The sequence below is a fragment of the Parambassis ranga genome, chromosome 15 (assembly GCF_900634625.1).
Source record: "Parambassis ranga chromosome 15, fParRan2.1, whole genome shotgun sequence".
Lineage (NCBI taxonomy): Eukaryota > Metazoa > Chordata > Actinopteri > Ambassidae > Parambassis > Parambassis ranga.
The window spans coordinates 14818633-14842608 of record NC_041035.1 but is presented as its reverse complement, the minus strand read 5'-3'; the positions used below and the strand labels follow the sequence as shown (position 1 = coordinate 14842608).

Sequence of the window (23976 nt, the reverse complement as noted above, 5' to 3'; positions counted from 1 at the left end):
CTATGGAGGAAGGACCATTCAGACTGTAATGAGCTGATATGTCATCGAAAGTATGTGAGCATCATTTTTCCCTTTTTACTGGAACACTATGGTCTGTCCTTTTTATTACCTGTCGGTCTATTACCTAACACACCGTAGCAGGAATCAGGTAAAATGTACCACAGTTCATTTACCACACTCAGTTACCTATCAACATGTTTAATGTGTATTAGCAGCACAATATTAATCCATGTTGAAGGGTTAATCATAGCTGTGCAGCGCAGGGGAGTGAACATGGCTATCATAACACAGCATCTGAAAGGTCTCTCAGTTGTAGGCTTGTGTTATGAAGCACACAGGCAATTAAGTCACACAGTCAAGTGTTAGTGCTGTTGTCATTGATAGAGACTCAGTATAATGGTGAAATACAAGATGTGGTTTTCCCACACTATCATACATGGCAATCAGCTGCAGCAAGAACGCTGTGATGAAATCTACAAAAATGGAACTCCTTATGCCCAGTTTACACTGTGCAATTTTTATCAATCTTATAAGACCATTGACATGACACACTATACAACATGAATGTAATAAACTTTGGTACGATGTCAAGTTTGATGCTTGCACATTGTACGATGACCATTTACTGAATCGCAGGCGATCAAGGTTACGACGTACGTCAACATGCGAGGATGAAGACCTGGATGCGGGGTGATAGGTCGTAGCAGCTGTCACACTGTGAGAGTCATCCTAAATTTCTGACACCCGCCAGAATTTTATCTCAGATTGTCTTTGGTCGCAAGGTGCTGACAGCTGCAGTCATGGAACCTGTCTCACAGTGTGACGTAAGACCACCGTTTTAGAGCCACGACCAAAGATATCTCCACGATTCTCCTACGACGCTTGTCTTTTGTCTACCACAGCCCAAAATCGCTTAAGTGTAAACGGGCCATTAGTAAGTGTGTCTGCTCCTGCTCTTCTCCTTAGTATTAGTGTCAGAGTGGTTGGTACAAAACCAATATGTTTGGTGGGACAGAGGTGAGAGCTTCGGTGGAATGTTGAGGAAGTGATGCAAGGTCAATCTCTCATTCTCAGTGAGCGTTGGAGGTGAACATGGACACACCGCAATGGTTCAAGCTGCTTATATGGATCTTTCATTTCATTAATCATATACTGAATAATTCACATCACTCAAAATTCCCCTCATAGTGAAACCTATTAGCCAAAGAGGCTCAGCATATATTAACTAACATAATTTGTTGGCTGGCTCTTGATGATCCCGCTGTGGAGGTCACAGTACAGTAGGTTTTTAAGCTTTTAACTGTGCGTGTGTGTTTTATATATTACGTGGGAGAGAAAAAAAAGGGTAAATATTGTCAGCTAAATGTTAGGGAAAAAGAAGCCTACCTTTCTCACAAAAAGTTCCAGTAAAATGAAGTGGACAGTGACAGGAAGGCTGAGCCCCACCAGGCAGCTGCAGCTGATGACATGTTCCTCCGTTGCGGCACACTCCGTCGAGGCAAACCTGAGGTTCCTGCAGAGGGTTTTTCTGTGTTTGTGTGGGAGCTGCCAGAGTTGTTGTGCTCACTGCATCAGAAGTAGCTGATTGAGTTGTCAAGCCAGTTGTTGTGGAGGCTTCTACAGCGTATAAAGTATATCTGGAAGTTTAAGTGGGGGAAAAAAATGCAATTAAACATAAAAATTATTTGCTTTTAAGGCTAAAGATAGGAAGGGAATTCATCCATTAAATGAGAGGTAAAGTGCAGTCATTTGACAAGCAGACAATCCCTGAAAGATAACATTATATTTTCACAATAAGTGATCAGACTTGCCCCAGTGCATCAGTGCAAAATTGTGATTCCTTTTGTGCGGTTTGATGTAGTGTGACATTTTACTAACAAAAACACAGCAGATGCTGAATGGAAATTGAAGAGGGCCTATTATGTTTGTGTGCAGCTCTACATCTTTTTTTAATCATTATTTTGCAGTCTCTCAATCAGGCCTTTACTTAAAAATATGGGTAACCTTGTCTTTGTCTCTTTAAGGCCATGAAAGGCTGCTTTCTTCAGTGGCTTCTACAGCTCATTCTCTGGCCAGTTTGGACACATATGGCTTTTGTTTTCAGCAAAAATGAGTAAAATCAGCAACAATTCCTCTTCTTTTGTATCTTTTGTACCTTTACATGGTATCTGCTTGTCAGGGCTGGTACCAGTCAAAACCTGTAATCACTGTTGAGTCATATGACCAGGAAGTGACCGTTGACTGTACCCTTTTGCCAGATGCTAGCAGGTGTTATGGAGTTTCTCAAATTCATCTGTATATGTTCAATAGTTTGGTAAACATTACACTCATTAACAGCTTACTTTATGACATGATGGTGGTTTTATATACTCATTAAATGCCTATAATGAGACTCAAGTAGATTTCAATGTTTTCAACAGTGTGTATATATATGTATCAATGAAAATTACAGAAAAAGATTTTAGGAACCCTTAATAGCAGTATGAATCCTGAGCTTTTGAGTCGCAGCAATTGTGTATGTAAAAGAAGACATCACTACCTGCACTGGTCTATGTTGCTTCCGGCGATGGCATCAGATGTGTAGAAGCTCCTCTGGTTATTAATTTCAATTACTTCAATGCAGCCATTGTAGCTGTGGAATGGTTTTGCTCTCTGAGGAGTACAAATATAGACTCAACAGCATTAATATGGTGTAAGAATCGAAACCATTTGTGATTTCAGCAGGCAGAAAAAAACCCATTACTTGGTACCTCTAAATCTTACCTGATTTGGAAAATACTGCTGTGGCAAACCACCTGTGAAGACATGATTTGTCCTTTGTATTATGTGTCCCAGCCAGTAATTACTTGCTGCACTTTTAATTTTCTCATGGCCAGAAAGTGTTAGCTCTGCTTCACAAGGAGCCAGGTGCTGTCTACAATAAAAGCAAACACACCGGGTCAAATAAACAACAATCACAGACACAGTGGAAAGTGTTCTCCAAATGTCATCTGGATGAGGTGTTATTTTTGCAAGCATATTATTGGTTCACACTCTTCAGGGGAATGTGATAATGAACATAACATATATTCACATATTCCTAGAAGATTAAATAAAGAAATGAAAAACTTGAAGAATTACTAACAGAAGGCAATTCATCCTTTCAGAGTATCTGCTGGAAACTTCCTTTTGCTATGAACTCATTTATTTCATGTGCTTCATGTGATACACGTGTGCAATTGTTTCGTTAACACTGCTGATACATTCAGTGATCACAGTCCTTGGCTTGGGCACTACTGCAGAACTCCATCTTGTTTTCTCTGGGCGTCCTCTCCTCTCCACACAACTATTTTGGACCCACCCCACAGCCATTCATAGATTTCAAAAACCAATTCTCCACTTTGAAACAACAGGGGAGAGCAGATAATTACCTAAGTGCAGATTCTGGACTAACTGACTGCAGCTTGAGGGTACTCAGGCCACAGATGCACAGTCCCCTCTCCAGTGTCTCCTGACGCCCCTTGTTCCCTGAGTGGAAGTTAGGAGGTCCGTGAAGCAATCTAGTCTGATTTGTTAAGCCTGTGCTTTGCAGGCTGTTGCATATGCCGGCTAAACACTTGGGGCACAAACTCCGTGCTGCATAAGTCCTTCCTCTAGAGCCAGTACGGAGAAGCGGTTAATTTAGAAGCAGTCTGCCAGAGCGGCCTGGCCAGCAGCCAGAGGGCACTGTGCTCACTGTCCTTGAGAAGTCAGCCCCACTGGGTTTCTATTTAACATATTGAAAAGCGTCTTTGACGGGAAGATATATTAAAAGTCTATAATGAGTTAGGCGGTGACGTTGAGGATGGCCATGGTGTTGTAGCTCTGGGTCAAATCAGACAAAGATGGACGGACTCAGCCGTCAGACAATTACAAAGAATTTGCTTTGTGACACCAGAAACCATTTTTCCATACTCCCAGCCCTCTAGTTATGACAGCTCTCTTTCTTGCAGTGTCTCAAGGGGTTGTACGGAACATTATGATTGATTCATACGGCTGTTGTATTTTTCTTGCAGGAAAAAAAACACAGGGGTGGAACCTTGTAGCACCTTAAACCCGATTGGCCCCTTGCATATTTAGGGCAGTGCAGCTTTCTGCCAAGAAAGCATGACGCAACCTTCCCACTCAGCATTGTTTCAGCAGGAATTAATTTGTTCACCTTTGGCACAGTATGTTCATTATCACCTTCAGGATCTTAACTTTTATCTGTCAGCCTGAAAATAATTTCATTTTACTCCAATCTTTTGAACTTAGAAAGTATAAATTGCCTCTTTGTGTGATGCTAGAACGTCTGCACAACACAAAGTAAACTGATTTTAGGAGTTGAACATTTGCTGCTTTGTTTCAGCTTCCAGCTCATACATAATAAACTCTGAGTCTCGAAGCTAAACCACAATCTTTCTCATGTCAGAATATAATGGAGAGGGCTGGCAGTGAGACTGCACATGGGCTTAGGAACAATATAACTAAAGGGGCCACAGCCTCACTTTAAATCATTTAAACATTGATTTTGTGCTCAGCTCTTGCTTGTTAATCTTTTCGTAATGAAAAACTGCAAATGAAGACTTTAGAACAGCCAATAAAACATGGTCAGTGATCACTAATGCATTTTAATAGGCACATTCTGACGTTTGCTTTAGTTCTTTAAAATGTAAGCCCATTTGCCCATCTGTAATAAAATCTAAATTCTCAGTCTGCTGATTCCTGCCAATTATATATCCTTCTCCGGTATTAGATACAACCCTCCTCTATCTGCCGCACTTGGAATGAGTGGATAACTAGGGATCAGGGTAATACCACCTGAGGTGCAACATTTGTATATTACTAAAACCTAAGTAGCTTATCTGTGTGAATGTGCCTCTTCTTTCAAAAAGAAAATGTATTTCTGCCTGAAGCATATTACACCACATCTGCTTTGACATAACGTGTAAATGAACAGCTGTTAATGGAACATATTTACACCTCAGACAACAGGATTTTATTTTTGTTTGACCACAGCACAGATATAAACATTCACAAGATTAAAATACAACCATACCTGATATTTACTATGTGAACCGTGCCATCGTCAACACGAATTAGAGTATCCATCTGTGTAACCTCTTCTTCTTCATTACAGCAAAATGCGTACTGAAACATATAAGAGCGAGCATTCACGTTACTTCTCTGCAAGTGTTCAACTAAACTACTTTCAAATTTCAGAGGGAGTAGTCCTGCCCTTTCCAGTGAACCCTATGGAGCCTTATTGTGAAAATTATATGAGTAAAACCAATAGTGAGGGACAGATTATTATTTAATCCCTGTTGTTCCAATCAAATTCCACAACATGAAAAGGGTAACAAAACAAAACAGGTAAAAATCACTTGTTTGGCTTAATATTTTTCATCCTATACTTCACATGACATAAAATGGGATTTAAAAAGCCTTTCACCAATGCCCATCTTTCATGTTTTGACATTGGGAAATCATGTGGTCCACAGGAAGACCTGGGACTTTGCTTAGAATGCAACCTCAGAGTAAAAACAAAATGAACTAAAAGCAGTTATATATTGCATCCTAAATATGTAACCACTGCATGTTTTCCAGGAGTGATTCTATATGCACTATATGCAACTGGGAAACAAAACAACAAAGAGAAAAGCTTCAAAGTAATTGTGTTTAAATCATTTTACCTGCAAGACTCCATCCAGGATGAAGAGCTTCATAAAAAAGAAGTCTCCGCTCCCTGGTCCTTGGTCGACGTACAGCAGAGTTCCCTGTGCTGCTGTGGTTTGAAACCTCACAGTAATGCTGTTGAGTGCACCCAGGTCAATACCCTGAAACTCCAGGTATGAGCTCCCAAAGTAATGAAGGTTGCTTGAATCTGGAAAAATCACAAAAAAACACACAGAATGCAAGACAGAGTGAAGTTTATGCATCTTTACAGTAAATTCTGCTGAGATTTATTTTGAAGAAGAATTCCGAATCTCATTCTTTTCCTCTACAGGGAGGTCAGTGTGTGAGGCGGGGATAAACACAAGCAGCACAATCAGAATTCTTTTGCACGAAGTGCATCGTAAGGACACTTCAGATGGACAGATGCTTGTTTACTAAGGAGGCTTGAACTTTGCCTGTTGCTGCACAATATACATGTGACCTACATCCATCAAATATTGGATTGAAAGCATCTTAAATAGATAAGTGTACAATGCAATGAGAATAATGTGGGAAGTGGAATAATTACTATTCAGAAATCAGGACAAAAAGCTTAGAGGACTCTTGGCAACATCACCATTTTCCCCCCATACAGTCATACTGTAAATAGTCATATTTGCCAGACAGCAGTGAAGCATGCAAATTGCATGATATTAAGCAAAGGACGAAGTCTTGGCTGAAATGAACATACTCATACAAGTTTATGACATGGCTCATTTTATAGTGGAATTACTTGGCTTATATCATCCATGAAAACGGACAATTACGGGGCATTTCGGTAAAAGTTCCACTGCCCTCGAGCTTATTGGGGATAGTGACTCAGGCAAACTTAAAAGACTGACTCAGACTGCAATTGGAGACGAGCATTAGGAGTACTCATGCTCAATATATTTCTCATTTGAATGAAGTGGTGCAATTTGTTGAAGAAAAGTCAAACAGGAGAGTGTTAAAATGAAAAGCATTCCTGGATGCACCTGTCTCATGCTCTTAGAGAAAAATCATTACACTAGAGAAATCAGCAACGCTCCTTTAAAGTTGTTACAATGATTAATCGGGCAGCTGCAAGTGAGACCTTTATCAATATTTGTTAGATGTCAGGTCTAAATAGACAGACCTCTTTTGATCTGACAGTGGGCCCCCCTCAGGGCATATGGCAAACAAGCTAACCTAAATACCCCCCCCCCCATTTTCTCTGCAGAGCAATACGACCAATACCCTAAGGAAAATCCCACGATAACAAAAAACGTGAGAATTATCAGGAACAGATCTGCTGTGATCTGTGAATTAATGAGGATAAATGCACACAAGCAACAATGCTGCGCCGTCTACTGCTTCACTCCTGACAATGGCGTTTGCCAATGCTGATGATGGAAAATTACCCCTCCGAGACAAAGCTATTCATTAATTTTAAAGCCTTGTTTAGTCTGATGTAGTCTTTGATGCAGTCTGAGGCTGCTGCCAGGAGGCAGTATCATGCCTCATTAGCAGCTAGCTTCAGACTCCCCTTCAAAGGTCTCCTGTTTTTACCACTAACTTACATTTTCACATTTTCATCCACACGCCTCAAGTTACTAGTTGGACTAAATCTACAATCTAAACTCCAACTTACATTTTTTCCCCCCACATTTAAATATCCTGTTATGCACCATATTATTTTTATACTGTGAATATAACGCTGACCAGAGAGTTTGTCAGTACTCTGTACTCCATCCAAAAATCACCTCCCTGCGAATATTCCTTGATATAAATCTTTCAGAACAGACTTAATTAGGGCCAGTCTTAATACATGACCATAAAAAGAGGTGAGGAAATTGATATGAGTCATATTTAATGCAACACAGAAAGGTGGAGCACAGCCTTGCACCACAGGCTGTACAGTAGGAGGATGTCGAATAGGTTAAACCGCTAGATAAATATATTTGGGGTAATATGAACTTAAGATCAATTAATAGGAGGAAAGACTTTGAACTGTGAGATCTAATTGATATAGACTCAATGTCCCACTTTTTTTATAAAGGATGTAAGTCCTGTTTTGTCCCTGATTTATTGGGTAAGGTAATAGACTGACTGATTGAACTTGTCACAGGACAGAGATAAAATACTGCTGAGGACCATTATTGGACCTTTGCAATTTCAGAGCCCTGGGGGAAGGGCTAAAAGGTCATTCCGTACTTACAAAATTGGAAGAAACATTTCTTGTATTTTAAGCTATGCAATGTAATATTTAGTTCAACAATATTATACTGCTGAGATACTCAGAAATAAATTAAAATTAAATTAAATTAAATATTTTTGTAATCTGTTGTGTGATTTTAAAAATACACCAATTACAATCACACCGCTGCATTGCACTGACAGCTACTGTACAGCAGCACAAAGGCCATAAACTGCAGCTGGCAAATTTAGATGCAAGAGTTATTTTCATCTCACTGAGCATTTTTTTTCTTCTCATGAATATTCATAACTCTGCACATCTTGTGACTGTCATTATGACTCATGAGCAAAGTTGTGTAACTGAAGATTTCAGAACAGTTACAGGCACTCTTATCAGGTCCTGTCACCTCAATTATAAACAAACACAAATGAGCGCTGCACACACAACAAATGATGGCAGCATGTTAAAGATGAAGGTTAACCAGGTGACTGCCCCCCCCCCCCCCCCCCACACACACACCCCCGCCCCCCACCCCACCCCCCTCTGGAGAAGGCACTGCTGCAACTTCTTACTCATCAAGTTGATTTTTGAGGGGCTTAGGTAATTTCATTTTGGGCTACACGTGGCAGCCGAAGATAACAGCTTCACCTGTGCTGTGGCGATCACTCCAAGGAAAGTCAAGCAAATCGTGGCTTAGCCGCAGTAAGCTTCCCTCCACCAGCAATGTCCTTTCTAGATCCTCATCAGCTCTCACGAAGTGGAGCAAAATATTGTGCAGCTCAACACTGCATGTACAGAAAATACTAATAACAATAACAACAATAATAATAATGAACAGATGTAATGTTTATATTTTGTTGTCCTCTTCTAAACTGGATTGATGATAAAATACACTATATAATACACTCACTATGCTCTGTAGTAGAAAAAATGAGGTATCCTCTACTGTCAGTGTACCATATTAGCTATCCCCTCCATGTTCAAATTCCCATTGACTTGATATATTTCAAAGGTTGTGGAGCAGTCTTAGGTTTAAAGGAGCACTGTCTGAGTCTATTTCAAGCAGCACCAAGGGCACTGCATGTGTTTAGATGGTGACCTAGTTAAGATAAACTCGAGTTTCTGGGTCCCCTTACTTTAAAACTTATTTACTTTGATTATGCACTTATGTGTAAAAGAGTAAAAAAAAGATTATTTCAGTGTATACTTCTTTCTTTCCTTCCTTTGTGTATGTTTAACCCTTTCAAAACTGGTGCACCAGATGAGGGCTGTTGGATCAGGTGCAGTGGGGAAGACTCCATTATCGTCGGCCCCGCTGTGATTTTCTGAGTGTCGCACTGAATTGGTTCAAGCTCGTCTGTGTTCAATAGGTCTGTTTTACAGTTCTGTGAACAGTTTCAAAGGTAGACAGACCTCATCTGTCAAGGAGTAACAATCTACCCAGCCGTCCGAATTCCTCCTCTCACATAGATGACTGAACCCAGAACCAGTAATGTATAACATATTGTGCTCTGTGTCCATCATTTAAGTGTGTTAAAGGATATAACCACAAATCATGATTGAACTTATTACTATTTGAAATCACTGTTCCAAATAAAAACAGAAAATGCACTTCAGCAGGAAACGTACAACTTTAACAGGATTTTTTTTTTCTATCTGCAGCTGCTCAAACTATGACAGTCTCTAAATCAAACCTAATATATCACCGCCTGCTATGTTCCAAAAGGCTCCAAAATCACATTTGGAGTGCCAGCCCAGTTGGAGTCTCCTCTCATCCAAATCTGGCAAAGCATGTGCAGCAAAAAATCTTTGGTGGGAAGGACGAAGCAAGGATAGGTTTGAAATTTGTCATAAGAAAAAAAAAATCCCTCGACCACCATTAGAATAAATTAACTGCTGTAATGCTTTAACAGTTTCAGTAATTTAGTGTCACTTTCTTAAAGACATAATGTTAATGAAAGTAATAGCATAGTAATGGGCGTTTAAGATTTGATGGATAAGTGTTCATTTAATTCGATACATTGCCGTATTTGTGCTGCTGTATCATTGAGATCCCAGAGTGTGCTGTGCAGCATTTAAATATAATGATATTAAACTGAAATTCTTTCATGAAAAGAAAAAAGTACATAAAAAGTATGTTGATGTATCCTAGAAATACACACACAAGTCGATGAACTGAAGAAATGCTGAAACTTTTTCAAAGCACGCAGCCTTTGAAGCTGATCACATGTCTTTCACAATTAAGTAAAATGCATAGAGAGCATAAAGATACAGCGTCTGCACGCCAGTGGACGGAGAACTGCACAATTTAGCTTTAAAAAAGTAGAAAAGTCCTGCATGTTAAATCAAAAGTTGCACAATCAGCCAAATATGCTTCTGTGACGAGTTGCTGAAATAAAAAAGCATTGTCGGGTGGTTGTTTTAAATGCATATTTTATATATATTATTATTATTTATATTATATTTTGCTGTTTTTTTGTAATTAGTTAAGATGAAGCTAGGTGGTCCGAGATAAAAGTTGTGGTTCCCAACAGTGAATAAATGAGGTGTGAGGAATACATACATATTCTTGCATTTTTTTTTGTGCTTCAAGATAATATTTATCAAACATCCTCAGTATTTCTTAATGGAGGCGATCATCCATCCACTTTCTCAGCACTCATACTCCACCAGGAGTTAGGTAGACTCCGTTCACATCCAGAGGATGAAATGTATGTTTTAACCAGATGTTTGTGAGCCGACGACAAGGGAGTTCTCTCTAAAGAAGAGAAAGCCTTGTATAAGCTCCTCCACTTAGACCCTGTGTAATCTATAGTCCTTGTTAGGATTTATGATAATAGAGTAAATGTTTCTGCTCATCCCTTTTGCATATATTAACTTTTTGGTCACAACTATCCAAAGACGTCAGATCTTAAGTTTATAGTGTGAATATTTTATTGCAAGCTGTTAATTATATATAGTGAGCCAGAACAAATTTCACTCTGAAATGCAGGAAGTTTAGCATGAAATCTTTCGTCCACACACTTGAGATCACTGCATGTATTCTGAGCATGCACAGCATGGTCTGTACCTGTGGCTTGCTCAGCTGTTGGTGATGGGCTGAGTGTTGGAGCCGGCGCTCTGGGTGTGGAGCCGCGAGTGATGTTCTTGACTGCAGTCGCCAAGGGAACAGGATCCGTAACAGGAGGCAGGCAGCTGACCTTGTTGATGCCATCTACACAAGAAAATGCTTCTGGACATGGATTCAGCAGGCAATCATCATAGTTGTGCTCACAGTTTCTCCCCTGTGTATGTAAAACAGACAGCCTTGAGATGTGTCGTGCAACTCTTTTAGCGTTGAAATGCTAAACGGAGTACAATGTTTACAGCTTGAATAATAAATTACAGTGACATTATGTAAGAAAAACAAGGCTTTTTATATATATAAAAAAGAGAAAAACAAGAATTTTATATTTCTGAATATAACTTTCTTGCGATGCAAGTAGTTCAAATGCCATAAAAGTGCAGAATATAAAGAAGGGGAGGGAGCGGGGGAAGTGAACTGTTAGATGATAAACAATAAAAAAGGTATTAATAAACAGGTAATTATAACCATGAAAGCATTCCAGATATGAGGCTGCAGGAGGGTAAAGGTTAATAATCAAAAAAAGATGGATATGGGAGATAGAAGGTGGAGCGCCTCACCACAAATCCAGGACGACAGAAACAGGTGTAGCCATAGCCTGGATCATTCTGAATGCATATCCCCTGGTTGCAGGGCTGTGGAAGGCACTCATTAATGTCATCCTCACAGTGAAGGCCTGTCCAACCTGCCAGGAACAAAAGCCCACAGAGTGCCGTGGTGAGCCCAGGCTCTCCCACTTCCACCCTCTGAAGTGAATATCAATCAGATTCTCTTACATTGATTTGCTTCTTTTTGGGTTCGCACACATACACAGACAAGAAAAGGCTTTCACTAAAGAGTAAGATGCCACATACATTTTAATGAGGCGAGGCGCTATCGTCTTTTTATCACTGTCTTTTTTAGTACTGTATGACTACAAATTTCTCCCTGGAGAAAAGTGGATGACTTTTGAATGGCTTTGAGACACAGAAACTATGTAGGCATTATGGTAACCTTTAGCAACACTTTCAATCCAATATGGGTGCTCCATAAGTATTAAGATGCTTTACATATGTTTAAACTGTACCCTACTGCATCTGGGACAGCACAGAAAACGTCTGAAGCCTTCTTGTTTATGTCAGAAAACGTCGCACCATCCAGGCTGTGTTTTAGTAATCCTGCTCAGGAGCTACAAAGGTTATCTCTAACAGGTCTTTGGAAGGAAAAATAATGCTTTATTTTGGTATTTCAAAGCAAATTGAGAACTCACATGACACCTGAGCGACTCACCTGACCTGCAGTGGCAGACGTAGCTATTAATAAGATCTTGGCAAATGGCACCGTTGTGGCAGGGAGCTGAGCAACATTCGTTAACATCCACTTCACAGAAATCCCCCATGAAACCTGGTGGACAGCTAAGAAAACATATCATGCTTTAAAATCTGCGAGGCTGTCTCACAGTGCTGTCACTACCTCCTCGTGGCTTTGACATGTTGTATCCCTGAACTGCTTCTTTTCATTATTAGTTATCAAAAAAGTACTGCAACTTTTTTTTTTCTTCCAGTTGTCAGTTTTCATTCCACATAAAGGACAAAGTGCAGGTTCACTTAAACAGTTATCAATTATGTAAAGTAAGTGCAAGATGCACTATACACAGTATTGAAAAAAACTACACACATCTTTATTGGCTGCTGGTTTATGTGTGAAATGTGGCTGACCTAACAATACTAAAATGTTAAACATAATAAACACAACATTTTAGACCTTATTTAAACTAAAGCCTCCACAGTGAATTAGACCCCCCGAGGTGTACAAAGTGAAGAATATTTAGATGTGGTAATTGTCTGACTGGATGTTTTACACAGTGAATGCCACACTTCAAGCAAAGAGGTATCACTCGATTCTGCAGATTTGCTGAGAAGAAGTCATTTTCCACATGGACAACAAGGTTGATCATGCATCAAAGCTACCTGAGGCCAGGGAAGCCCAAGGTCGGCTGAGTTGCATGGAATCCCAATTCACAGCTGCCTCTGCTCTTACACAATAAATACATATTTGGAAAAACACGACCACAGACGAGAGGCAAAAGCTAAATAAAGGGGGCAGATCTCAAAGCAGGAACTCACACACTCATTTTATGTTTCAGTAAACACAACTAGAAACTCATGTTCATACTATTAGAAAAAAGAAAAACCTCCATTTTTAAGGGTTGAATTACTTTGGAAAGTTAGAACACAACCACTATAACATCAAAAAACAGGCAAAAGGTTTGCATGCACGACCTCTTGGATGATCACCATCACAGACAGAAAGGAGGCAGCTTCATATGAACAGGTGTGCAATTGACGTACCACTCGAACCACTTCACACATAACAAGCAGGTAAAATAACACTTTGCTGCACCGCTGTATTTCATGTATGGCAGGGGTACTTTGGTCAATTAACTATTATATTTGAGGTGATTTGCCATTACTGCACTACCGCTTCTAACCCTACTCCTCTTTATTCAAGTGGGAAAAAAATATGCAGATGCACTAAACCCTGCATGGCTTTTTAAACTAGAACGAAGTTAAAAACATGGTTTGATCAAAAATAATAAATTCAAACAAAACAACAATAATGATGTTTGGAAAATAAAGAAATAAAGGTCAACATAATGGGCACTGTCATCGAAAGAGTAAAGGAAAATAACTTTTTAGGGGTCATTGTAGATCAGAAACTCAATTGGAAGGCTCATATAAAATATATATATATAACAAAGTATCAACAATTATAGGTATTTTAGAGTCTGGGGCAATAAATATAAAACTATACTAAATTCACCAGTCATACCATTTTAAAACTAAACATGTAAGGACAACAAAGAGCAGCCTTTGTGTGTCTGTGGGGTAAAATCTGGACTAGACTGGACTATGAGATAAAACAATCAGTTATAATCAGTTATAAAGAAATAATTGTTTTGAGGTGTATCAAAGAACAGCAGTTTATTTATTATGATTTGTTTGTCTGATTACACACACACACATATATATATATATATATATTGTGTGTAAAAATGAAAATAATCTTTGTTGGAAAGGGGGCTTGATGTAATGTTAAAACAAGGGTGGGATTAAATAAGTATTTTACTTCCTCCCACTCGTACTCGGGTGATCAATACATTGGCTGTAATGTATTGTTGTTTACTTTGATCTTTTGTTTGTGTTAAATAAATAGAATTACCACTTTGCAGTTGTACAGCCAACGGTTAACATCCACGTTTGTTAAGCTGTTTATAGGTAGTGAAAGTTTAAAGCAACATGCAATGAAAAGTGTGTGTGCACAACACTTCAGATATAACATTGCATGACTTGAACATTTTTTTATTAGTTTTGACACATGAAAATCATTTTTGAAAGTTGGCCAAGAGGACAGTAACGAACATTATTAGCTATAGACAACGTGTGCATAAACAGTAACTCAGTGTACACACGTATCTGTGCATTCTAAACATGTGATATCCTTGTAATGTTTACACAAACAAGGGCTTAAATGAAGGAAGCATGTAAAATAATGTAAATTGCTGTGCAGGCGTTTGAGTGCATGGATAAACAACAGTGTAACGAGTGGCAGCCTGTTTGGAGCTGTGGTAGTCATCGTCACACATAAATCATGACACTGAGCATGCAGCGTCACATCAGTACACAAGGTTAGACAACGTAATTAACTGCAAGGCACACAGGGAACTGCTGTGTCAAATCGGCACACTCTTACCACATACACCTTGTATTCAGATACACCTCATCGCTCAAGGGACAGCATGGCAACAATTAAAAAGTAATGACTCTCTTGCAGCCGTCCTGGAGACTGCTACTGTATATAAGTGCATGCACTGCAGCAGTGTTACTGCATTTTTGTATACGTGTGAGTTATTATGTTTCCACACGTAAACCGAGTAAAAATACATTATCATGCAAGATCCATAGTGAGCAGTGTTCTATAAACCAGATGCTGATTTGTTGAATTTGAGTTTAGAATATGGAGTAACAGCATAATTTCATGAAACAATCACAAACAGCTATAAATGTCTGAGAAAATTGTAACTCAGCAACAAGGAAATGGGAAAGAAAATACAAGTACTGGCATCATCAAAACAATATATATTACAGAGCTTATATTATTTATAATATGATCATCTGCCACAGAGAAAACACAGCAGATGCTTTTTAGTGATTTTGAGTTAACGTGAGCACAAAAATGATGTGAAGCTGTAGTGTAGACTGGTAAACATTCACAAAACTATGACTAAGTCATAAGTCACAACTCAGAATCATTACCTGAGGGTACACTGAAAGACTAACTAAAGATAAGGAGTGAGTAATGAATAAGGCGGTAATTGTGTGGGCTGCTTTAGCATCTGGTTTAGAATTAATCAGGAACTAATCTCTGGTGTGGCCCGTTCCACACACACATACTTATCAAGTAATTATTACCAGATGATTTGTTAATAGAGTATCTCCTAGTTTTCTCCAGGTTCTAGTACTTCATATTTAGAGTCTTGAATTCATTTCATGACTTCACATTAAGTGTGTAAAGATACTGTAGCTTCCATCATACAGCGGCTGTGCCACGTGTAAGAGAAACTTTTTTTCTTTTAACTCTTCGCACTAATCTACCCTAGTTAATATATGATGCTCCCTGTAGCCTTTGAAGTACATGGTGAGCCAGTTAACCCGACACACTGATGATTACAGTAAACACACTGTCAAGTATATCCTTTTGTACAGTCCCATGTAAATTGGCCTAGAAAGCCTGGCCTGTCATGTCTCGTTATGAACTCTGAAGCTGTAACGGGTCAAATGCAGTTCATGGGAGGAGTTTACCACTTGGTCAGATAAAGCAGGGGGAAGCTGGGATTCCTCAAGTGTTGTTTCAACATAAATAAAAAAATATATAGTGTATATAACTCACCTGCATGTGAAGTTCGATCCTTCGCCATCAAGGCATGTGGCTCCATTGAAGCACAGCGAAACATTAAAGGCGGCCTCTCTGCAGACGTCGATATCGTGCTCACAGCTTTTCCCTGTGTACCCGTCCTGACAGAAGCACGCGTATTTATCAATGAGATCCACACACGAGCCTCCGTTCAAACAGGGATTACATGCACAGTCCTATAAATAAAGAGACATTCAGATGGGCGACAATAATTCAAAATATTTGAGAGAAATAGTTTAAGTAAAATACATATTAAAAAATGTACATTTTAAATGCTGTTGCATATTAAACCACAATGCTGGCAGAGACCTTGCAAAGCAAGTCAATGTTTTATCTCAGGAGTCCAGTGTAAAAGCTGCGGTTTGAATCAATTAGGCATTAGACTAAGCAATTTCTTTTAATCAGGTAGTTTGTACAATGCTTACATGATCCTGCTAGTTCAATTGACTTATCATGTAGAAAAGTCAATAGAGCTAATGAAACTAAAGGCCACACAAAGATTACAACATTCTCCTGACATTTCTCCACACTACCAGCGTGCTTATTAATTAAGCTCAACTTACGTCATTGTTTGTTTCACATCTGCTGCCGCTCCACCCAGGTTCACAGAGACAGGTGTAGGAATATACTCCATCCTCACAGCTGAGGAGGCCACAACAACAGTCAGAGCTGATTCATCTCAGTTATACCACTGTGTTAAACTACATGCATTTAGCTCTACTGCTGTATGCTGAATTCTTAGAGAGCTACAGTAATCTTTTGAATGAATTAGTAATTCCCCTTGAACAGAATTAATGACTGTAATTTAAAACACCAGGACAGGACCTGTAAGTGCATCACATTAGCCCCTACATATGACATATGTCTCCACTCTCTGTGCCGGCGAGGAGTGTAATTTAACATAATTCCAAGCCATTGCTGCACGATTTGCTGCGTTTCTGTCTTAAATGACGGAGAAAAATCTGTACCTCCCATGAAGACAAGGTGCTGACATGCATTCATCAATGTTGGTCTCACAGTGGAGCCCAATGAAGCCATTAGGACACAAGCAGCGGTATCGATTAGGCGCATCAATACATCTTCCACTATTTTGGCACGGGTTGGAAACGCACTCATCGACGTTATCTTCACACCGCGGCCCTAGGAAACAAGGCACAAGTAAGACATTACATATTCAGCCACTTATTATGAACAACTGGTCTTTTTAGAACTTTTGAGAGAGAATGAGATCTGTAGCTGCAGGGCAATTGTTAGGGATATGGGCAATTGACTTTACATTTAGAAAAACAGGTTTGATTCTTCTGTCAAGTCTAGGATCAATTTTATTTCCTAACCCCTTCTAACCTTATAAAGTAAAGAAAGTGTCGACATTTAAAAGCTGAATTTTGATAATCCTCCTGAAACTTTTATTGCACATGCTCCAGGGTATAAATCTCATCTGTGTTGACAGTTAATTTGATAAATTGGAAGGAATAAACAGTTCACTGCAATTCTTTGAATATGAAGTTCTACAGTGGAGATCATCTGGAATAAAGACAACACATTTCTCCTTCAGCAGTAACTGTATCTGGGTTATATGGTCTTGTAGAGCGATGTAATGATTATCTGCAAAACTGTATATCCCATTGACTATGGTAACTGCTTCGTCAGCATCATTCAGGATTTTCAATCTAAAGGATGTGTTTCACATCCAGGTCACTTTGCTGCAGTAGAGAACATCCGATCCATTCAAAACGAGATCCTATTTGTCCTTCATGCTAAAAGAAAAAAAGCAAGCCACATATACGTCAACCATGAGTGATGAATCAAAACCTGAAGGGACTACACTGGACATTTAGCCAAGTGAAGAGAGATTATGTTACACTGGAATGCAGTGGTGGAAAGTATTTGTACTTCGTTAAGATTAAGATTAAGAATACCTTTATTAGTCCCACAATGGGGAAATTACGTTACTGTACTTAAGTAATTTTTTTATGTGTTTACACTTTACTTAAGTAAAAATAATAGTGCATACTTTATACTTTTACTCCATTACATTTTGCAGCTGTTATCTGTACTTTCTACTCCACTACATTTCTACAATGTTTGTAGTTACTTGGTACATTTGATGAACACAGTGCTGGACTGATGTGGGGTCAGAGCTGCATGGAGGTGGTGTCACGCTGCCAGCTGGGTTTCTATGATGAGCCTCCGTCATGATGCCGGTGCTCTGGCTCAGTTAGCTAACTAGTTAGCTACTGTCTGCTAGAACAAATCCATCCAATAATGTCTGATTAACTAACTAATCATAACATTAATCTACAGCAGGAATACTGACACAGTAAACATGCTGAATGCCTGTTTCCTGTTGTCCATAGCTGCTTCTGGGTACATTTCAAAGATTTCTGTACTAATAATGTAAATTAACTACACGTTGTCCATTTTAATTTTAAGATGATTTCTTTGATTATTTTAACCTGTTCAGATATACTTTACAATGGAAACCATATATATATCCGGTGTGTGAGTACTTTTACTTCTAATACTTTAAGTACATTTAAAAGTAAGACTTTTACTTAAGTAGGATTGTTGATGTAGCATTTCTACTTTTACTTGAGTATATATTTTGCTGGGTAATTGTACTTTTACTTGAGTACCAAGCTTTAGTACTTTCTCCACCACTGTTGGAATGTAATACAATATCAATCCAAGACATGAAATCCATGTAAAGAAACAGTAGACTTAATGTTATTTATTCATTCCTGATTTTGGACACCATTTTTCCACTTTGTTTGAGCTATGAGCTAGAAAGTTCAGTTCAGTCAACAACAATCCCACTGTACATAAATATGTATAACAACATGGTGATTCAGTCAATCAATAGTAGGATTTTTATGAACAAACAGTCCTCTAGTCGCAGCCTGAGGAGGCAAAATGATTAACCAACAGGTTGTGAGATGACTGTTCCTGCCATAAAATCTGCCGTTTGCAGCTTTAGTGTTCCAGTGATTACCCTGAACGGCCACACTTAGTGTCGTGTATGAGATATTTTCTCTATCCGATTCAATTATTCCAGCTTCTTTCAACACATTCCAGTCATCGAAGTTGTTACTTTTTCTAACAATAGGTTAAAAGAAATACTAAATTCTCCTTAGATGCTAGTGTATTTACATGTTAGAATGAATGCTATATGGACACTTTAACCGCATCCTTGAAAACTACTTTGTACCAGGAACGAATCAAATGTCATTTCTTTTTTATCTAATTGCCATATCAGGCTTTTTTTGTAATTCTTGCAAAATAAGTCTACAAACTTATATTACACTTCAGAAATTGCAAAGTATGCGCTTTGTAGTTAGAAGGCTGCAGCCTTAAAAGGAAAATATTGTGAACATACTGTCCAGATAAAGCTGCCTCAACAGTATGACATGTTTTCGTCTCTGGTCTCTTTAGTAACCTTTGATATAAAGTGATCACAGACTGGCAGCGATGGTAAACACCAGCCTGCTATGTGCATTGCATTAAAGGATTTCTGGGCTCTCTGCAGCTCCTCTCTCTTCTTAGACCAAGTTACCTCCTGCTCACATATGACTCCCTTGTTACTGACAGCGCACCTTGGATTTTTAATAAAAAGGGTTTTTTTTCCTATGCAACACATCAATCAAAGTGGCTTTAACATATCCCCGATGCTTCTGTTTGGCACTCATGATACAGAGAAACGTCATGCAGGTTCATGTCAGCAGTAACTTTAATTATCAGCATCAACAGAAATGACTCAGACTTGTTTTCTCTTTGAAGTTTTTAAACTTTGTTTTCTATCAAATTATAAGCAGTTATTACTTTTCACAGGATGAATAGGGCTTATGTGATTAACTAATGGCTCACTAACATCGTAAACAGAAGTATAAAAAAATGTCATGCAGTAATTCCTCATACTAGGTCCACAAGGTCCTATATTGCCAGATGGCTATTGTGCCATATGAAGTAAATATTTGGGTATTTAGATGTTGACTCACAAATATCTGAACTGGAGATGAAATCCTCTGTCAGCTAATCAATTCTTTGATAAACTTGTCAGCAACTGTCATGATTCAAATTAAATGCCAAACAAAGCTCCACCTTCTCAGATGTAAACCACAGTTCTTTTTATAGCCACAATGTCTTTGGGTTTAATTCTTCTACACTAGTTGGCAATACAATAAATGTAGGTTTTATATCAACATTTAATTAATTTGTATTTATCTAACCCTAGAAAACCTCGGTGATAATACACCATAATAGCAAACAAGATGGCAGAGAAGTTTCTTGCAGATAAGGATAGATCGATGCCACAGAAAGTCTGGAATATGGTTTAAACCTTTACGCAGCCACCTGCCAAATGATCATCATTATGCTGTTTAGAAAGTCAAGAAGACATTCTGAGAATGTGTGCAAGTGGAAAAACAGGACTAATCTTTTTCTGTCTCAGCATGTAATGTACAGAACAGCCACATTTCCTAACAGTGTCACTTTGCATAATCCTGTAAACACACTGTACAATGTTTAAATGTGACTCAGGTTCTCCTTCCTACCAGCTTAAAAAAAGGTTTTGTTTCTTGAAGTACAAGGTGTTATGATATCTGAAATCTTCTAATATAATGTCGCACTGCAGTAAGAAACCCAAACATAATTCACATCCATTAGAAGTCCACTTTTTAGGTGCAGCACCATACACCTTTAGAGCTGATATTCTTTTCTTTTGTAATTTGGGTGATGTGGTGTGCAGCAATACTACAGCCCCAGAGGACTGTGCAGAAGTGCAGTTCTGACCTAATAGAAAAGTGTCACATACTGTACGTGCTGTATATCCTTACAGCTGTGACTACACTATCATGTCTATCTCCAACATACACCCCACTCTGCACCAAATCTGCTGACTCACTGAAACACATGCATTATCCCCAAAGGAACTTAGATCTTCACTGCCAATCACACACACACACACAAAAAGTGTCACTAAGCAAGTCAGCTTTAGTGAGTGTTGATTATTTATGCTGCACAAAAATAGCAATGAGATCACAGAAGCAGAGACGGAGCGAGTTCAAGCTGTGAAGGAAACACCAGATAACACAAACTGACAAAATTAGTCTTACTCCTGCCAACACATCAAAACTCAAGTTGGAAAAACACAACAATGATGCTTATAGAAGTGTTAATTATACCAGTGTTTAGATTTCACATAGGTAACCCTAAAGTGAATGGGTGCTGGTTAATGGAGGGATTTTCTTAGAGCTGTTTTTCCCTAAAGTTGTAAACAAAATATATGTTTACTACCTCTAAAATCTCTTTTAGACTTTCAAGAACCGGGAGATGAAAAATGATGACTGACCCATCGTTAATCATTTGGTTAGCTTTTCATCTGTGCACTGAGACCGATGTAAACAAACATAGTGACAACAGGAGCCAGAATTTATTTATTGCCTCCAGTGTGTTTTATCATGAAAAAGAATAAATAAACTGCTTTAAATGTACACAAAATCTATCATTTTCTCACATAACCATAACAATAGGTAAAAAAACGATTCCTTTCTTGTGCTAAAGTGATAACTCGCTTCCACTCCAGGAAAGCAGCGACTGCTTATTAGGTTAAAACAGCCAAGTAAACTTAAAGATACAAAAATACGTGATGCGTGATACGCAATACAATAAAACTATGATGATAGATTCACTTTCACACACAAAAAAATAAACATGACACCACACATTACTTTATTTTGCAACTTAAATAGTACTAATAGTAGTAAGTTCAAAGTAGTAAAGGCTTTGCATCGTGTCTGTTTCTCTCGGACTCCTCACAGCAGCTTTTACAGCTTTTTTCAGGTTTGTTGACAAGGTCAAAACATTTCTCTCCATCGCTGACAATGAGATGGTGGTATGTGCCTTTATATCATCCATTTCTTTACTGACTACAAAAGACTTTAGGTGTCGACAAGTCAGTCCTTTGTTTACAGCTAGTTGAAAAAGCTGCACTTCGCATTCAGGCACACGCAGGATTCTCTGCTGACACCTCAAACATCTACTGAATGTACAATTTAAATTATCGTATTTTTTGGATTAAACGTTTTTTTTCATCCTTTGGCTAGGTATGCGACTTATATATGAAAAAAGATATAATTTTACATTTTCACACTGACAGCCGCTAGAGGGCACTCTAGACTTGTCTACCTCTGGAGTTAATGAAGTCGTTAAGAACGACACCGAGAAAGAAGAATTCAATGGGTTTAGTGATTTGGAGTGAGATGGAGAGTTTGATAAAGCTGTTTTTTGTTATGTACTTTATGCTATAGTTATCCGAATAACTGTTAATTCGTTACTTAAAGGACACCTATTATGTTTGTAATGCTAATGCTGTAATGTATGCTATTAGCATACCATACACATTATGTGCGCTCTGGTGCGATGGTATTTTTTGGCTGGAAAAATACGGTAATGCAAAGTGACGTTGCCTTATGCCACATAGAGGACAGAAAACATCCTTTATATACCCGTCAGCATGAATCACATACTTCAAGTATTAAGCTATACTGTCCTACAGCAGCAATCACTTGATTATAAGTGATTCAAAATGGACGTTTATAGACTCAATATACATGTTTGCACAAGCAGAATGTGAAATGTACACTACAACCTCAAAAGCCATCAGACCCCTGCAGAGAGAGTCACGGACAAAAAAAACAACCACATTTTGTTTAACAAGTTCACCCGAGGAAAACAAGATTGAATTTACTGAAGCCTTAACAGCAAACAACGCTGCCAGGGCCGGAGCAGCAGCATCATCATCACCAACATTGTGCTGACTGAGGAGACTGCAACAATGTGCTGATTGCACTGTACTATCACTCAGGGGAACACGCTCACTAATGATGGGTGAAGAAGAGAAAACAGAAGGTGACGAACAGTGTGCTTAAACTGTGATTTATATAAACAGAATTATCCATTCATCATGTCACTGTAATGACTTCTGACCTCTGTACACAGCACAGCACCTATGTACAGCTAAATAATACATGACTGGGATTGCAGTCTTTTAAACCAAACGTCCTAAATAACCACCTGACAGCTGAGATCTAGGCACCTGCCAAAGCTGTCTTACAGTGAAAGATAAAGCACACCTTACTGTGTTTGTCAATATGACACACGGAGAACAAAATGACACTGTATATAAAAATAAACCATGATTATGCATAATTGGGTATGAGCTGTAACTAAAGGCTTATCAAACATGTTGACACATAAGAAACATTTCAAGATAACAGCACTTGTTATATGCTAATTTTTCGGCAAGAAAAAAAACTGACCCTTAGAGTGACAGTTCTCCACATTGTTATAATGAGCAGAGACATGTAAAGAGGAGACAGACATATGTCCGGGAAAATAAATCATGCGGAAAGAGACGCTCCCCTTTACTGTAATCTACCACTCAAGAGAAACCACTGTGTCAGGGAGCAGACACACAGGGTGCACATGCTCGAGAAAGCAATGGATGCTGATCTCACAGATGACTGCTGGAGTTATGGGAACATTAAGTACTTGGGTATCACAGCACACGTCACTGAAAGAAGAAGAAGAATCTGCATAAACTAAAAAAAACAGAAGGGAGACGTTTCAGAGGTTTCAGAGGCTGATCACTTTCTTTATGTCGCAAAAGACAGGCAAAGGTAAGGTTAACCCTTTTGTTGAGTCTGTTCTGCAATGTTACTTAATATTTATATAATATAATATATATAAATTAAAAAAATAAACAATGGAAAACTGAACAAGAAAGCGAATAAATAAGTCATACATTATAAATGAATTATTTTTGGTACATATAAGGGCATATTATTTAATAATTTATTAAGTCCATCCACAGCTGGACCCTATCCTTGCGCAGGCATGTGGAGAACATGTAAACTCCGAAAAGGCCCCGGGCAGCCAGCAGGTTTGAACCAGAAACTTTTTTTGCTGTGATTTATATTTATATATTTATATATAACTTTAAGACAGGTGCACTGAAGAAGCTTCCAATACAGGT

At 38.6% G+C, this 23976-nt stretch overlaps 1 protein-coding gene across 1 annotated transcript in view; it reads right to left on the bottom strand.

Moving 5' to 3' along the window:
* The window catches only part of eys (eyes shut homolog), a 137955-nt gene that overhangs the window by 49468 nt on the left and 64511 nt on the right, over positions 1-23976 (bottom strand). The window contains exons 29-39 of the mRNA XM_028423552.1: positions 16913-17084; positions 16508-16586; positions 15921-16120; positions 12261-12385; positions 11552-11676; positions 10938-11151; positions 5691-5881; positions 5057-5148; positions 2764-2914; positions 2540-2652; positions 1387-1637 (exon numbers count right to left, since the gene is read on the bottom strand). Of these exons, the coding sequence (XP_028279353.1) occupies positions 1387-1637; positions 2540-2652; positions 2764-2914; positions 5057-5148; positions 5691-5881; positions 10938-11151; positions 11552-11676; positions 12261-12385; positions 15921-16120; positions 16508-16586; positions 16913-17084 (1713 nt within the window). The remainder of the gene's footprint in view (positions 1-1386; positions 1638-2539; positions 2653-2763; positions 2915-5056; positions 5149-5690; positions 5882-10937; positions 11152-11551; positions 11677-12260; positions 12386-15920; positions 16121-16507; positions 16587-16912; positions 17085-23976) is intronic.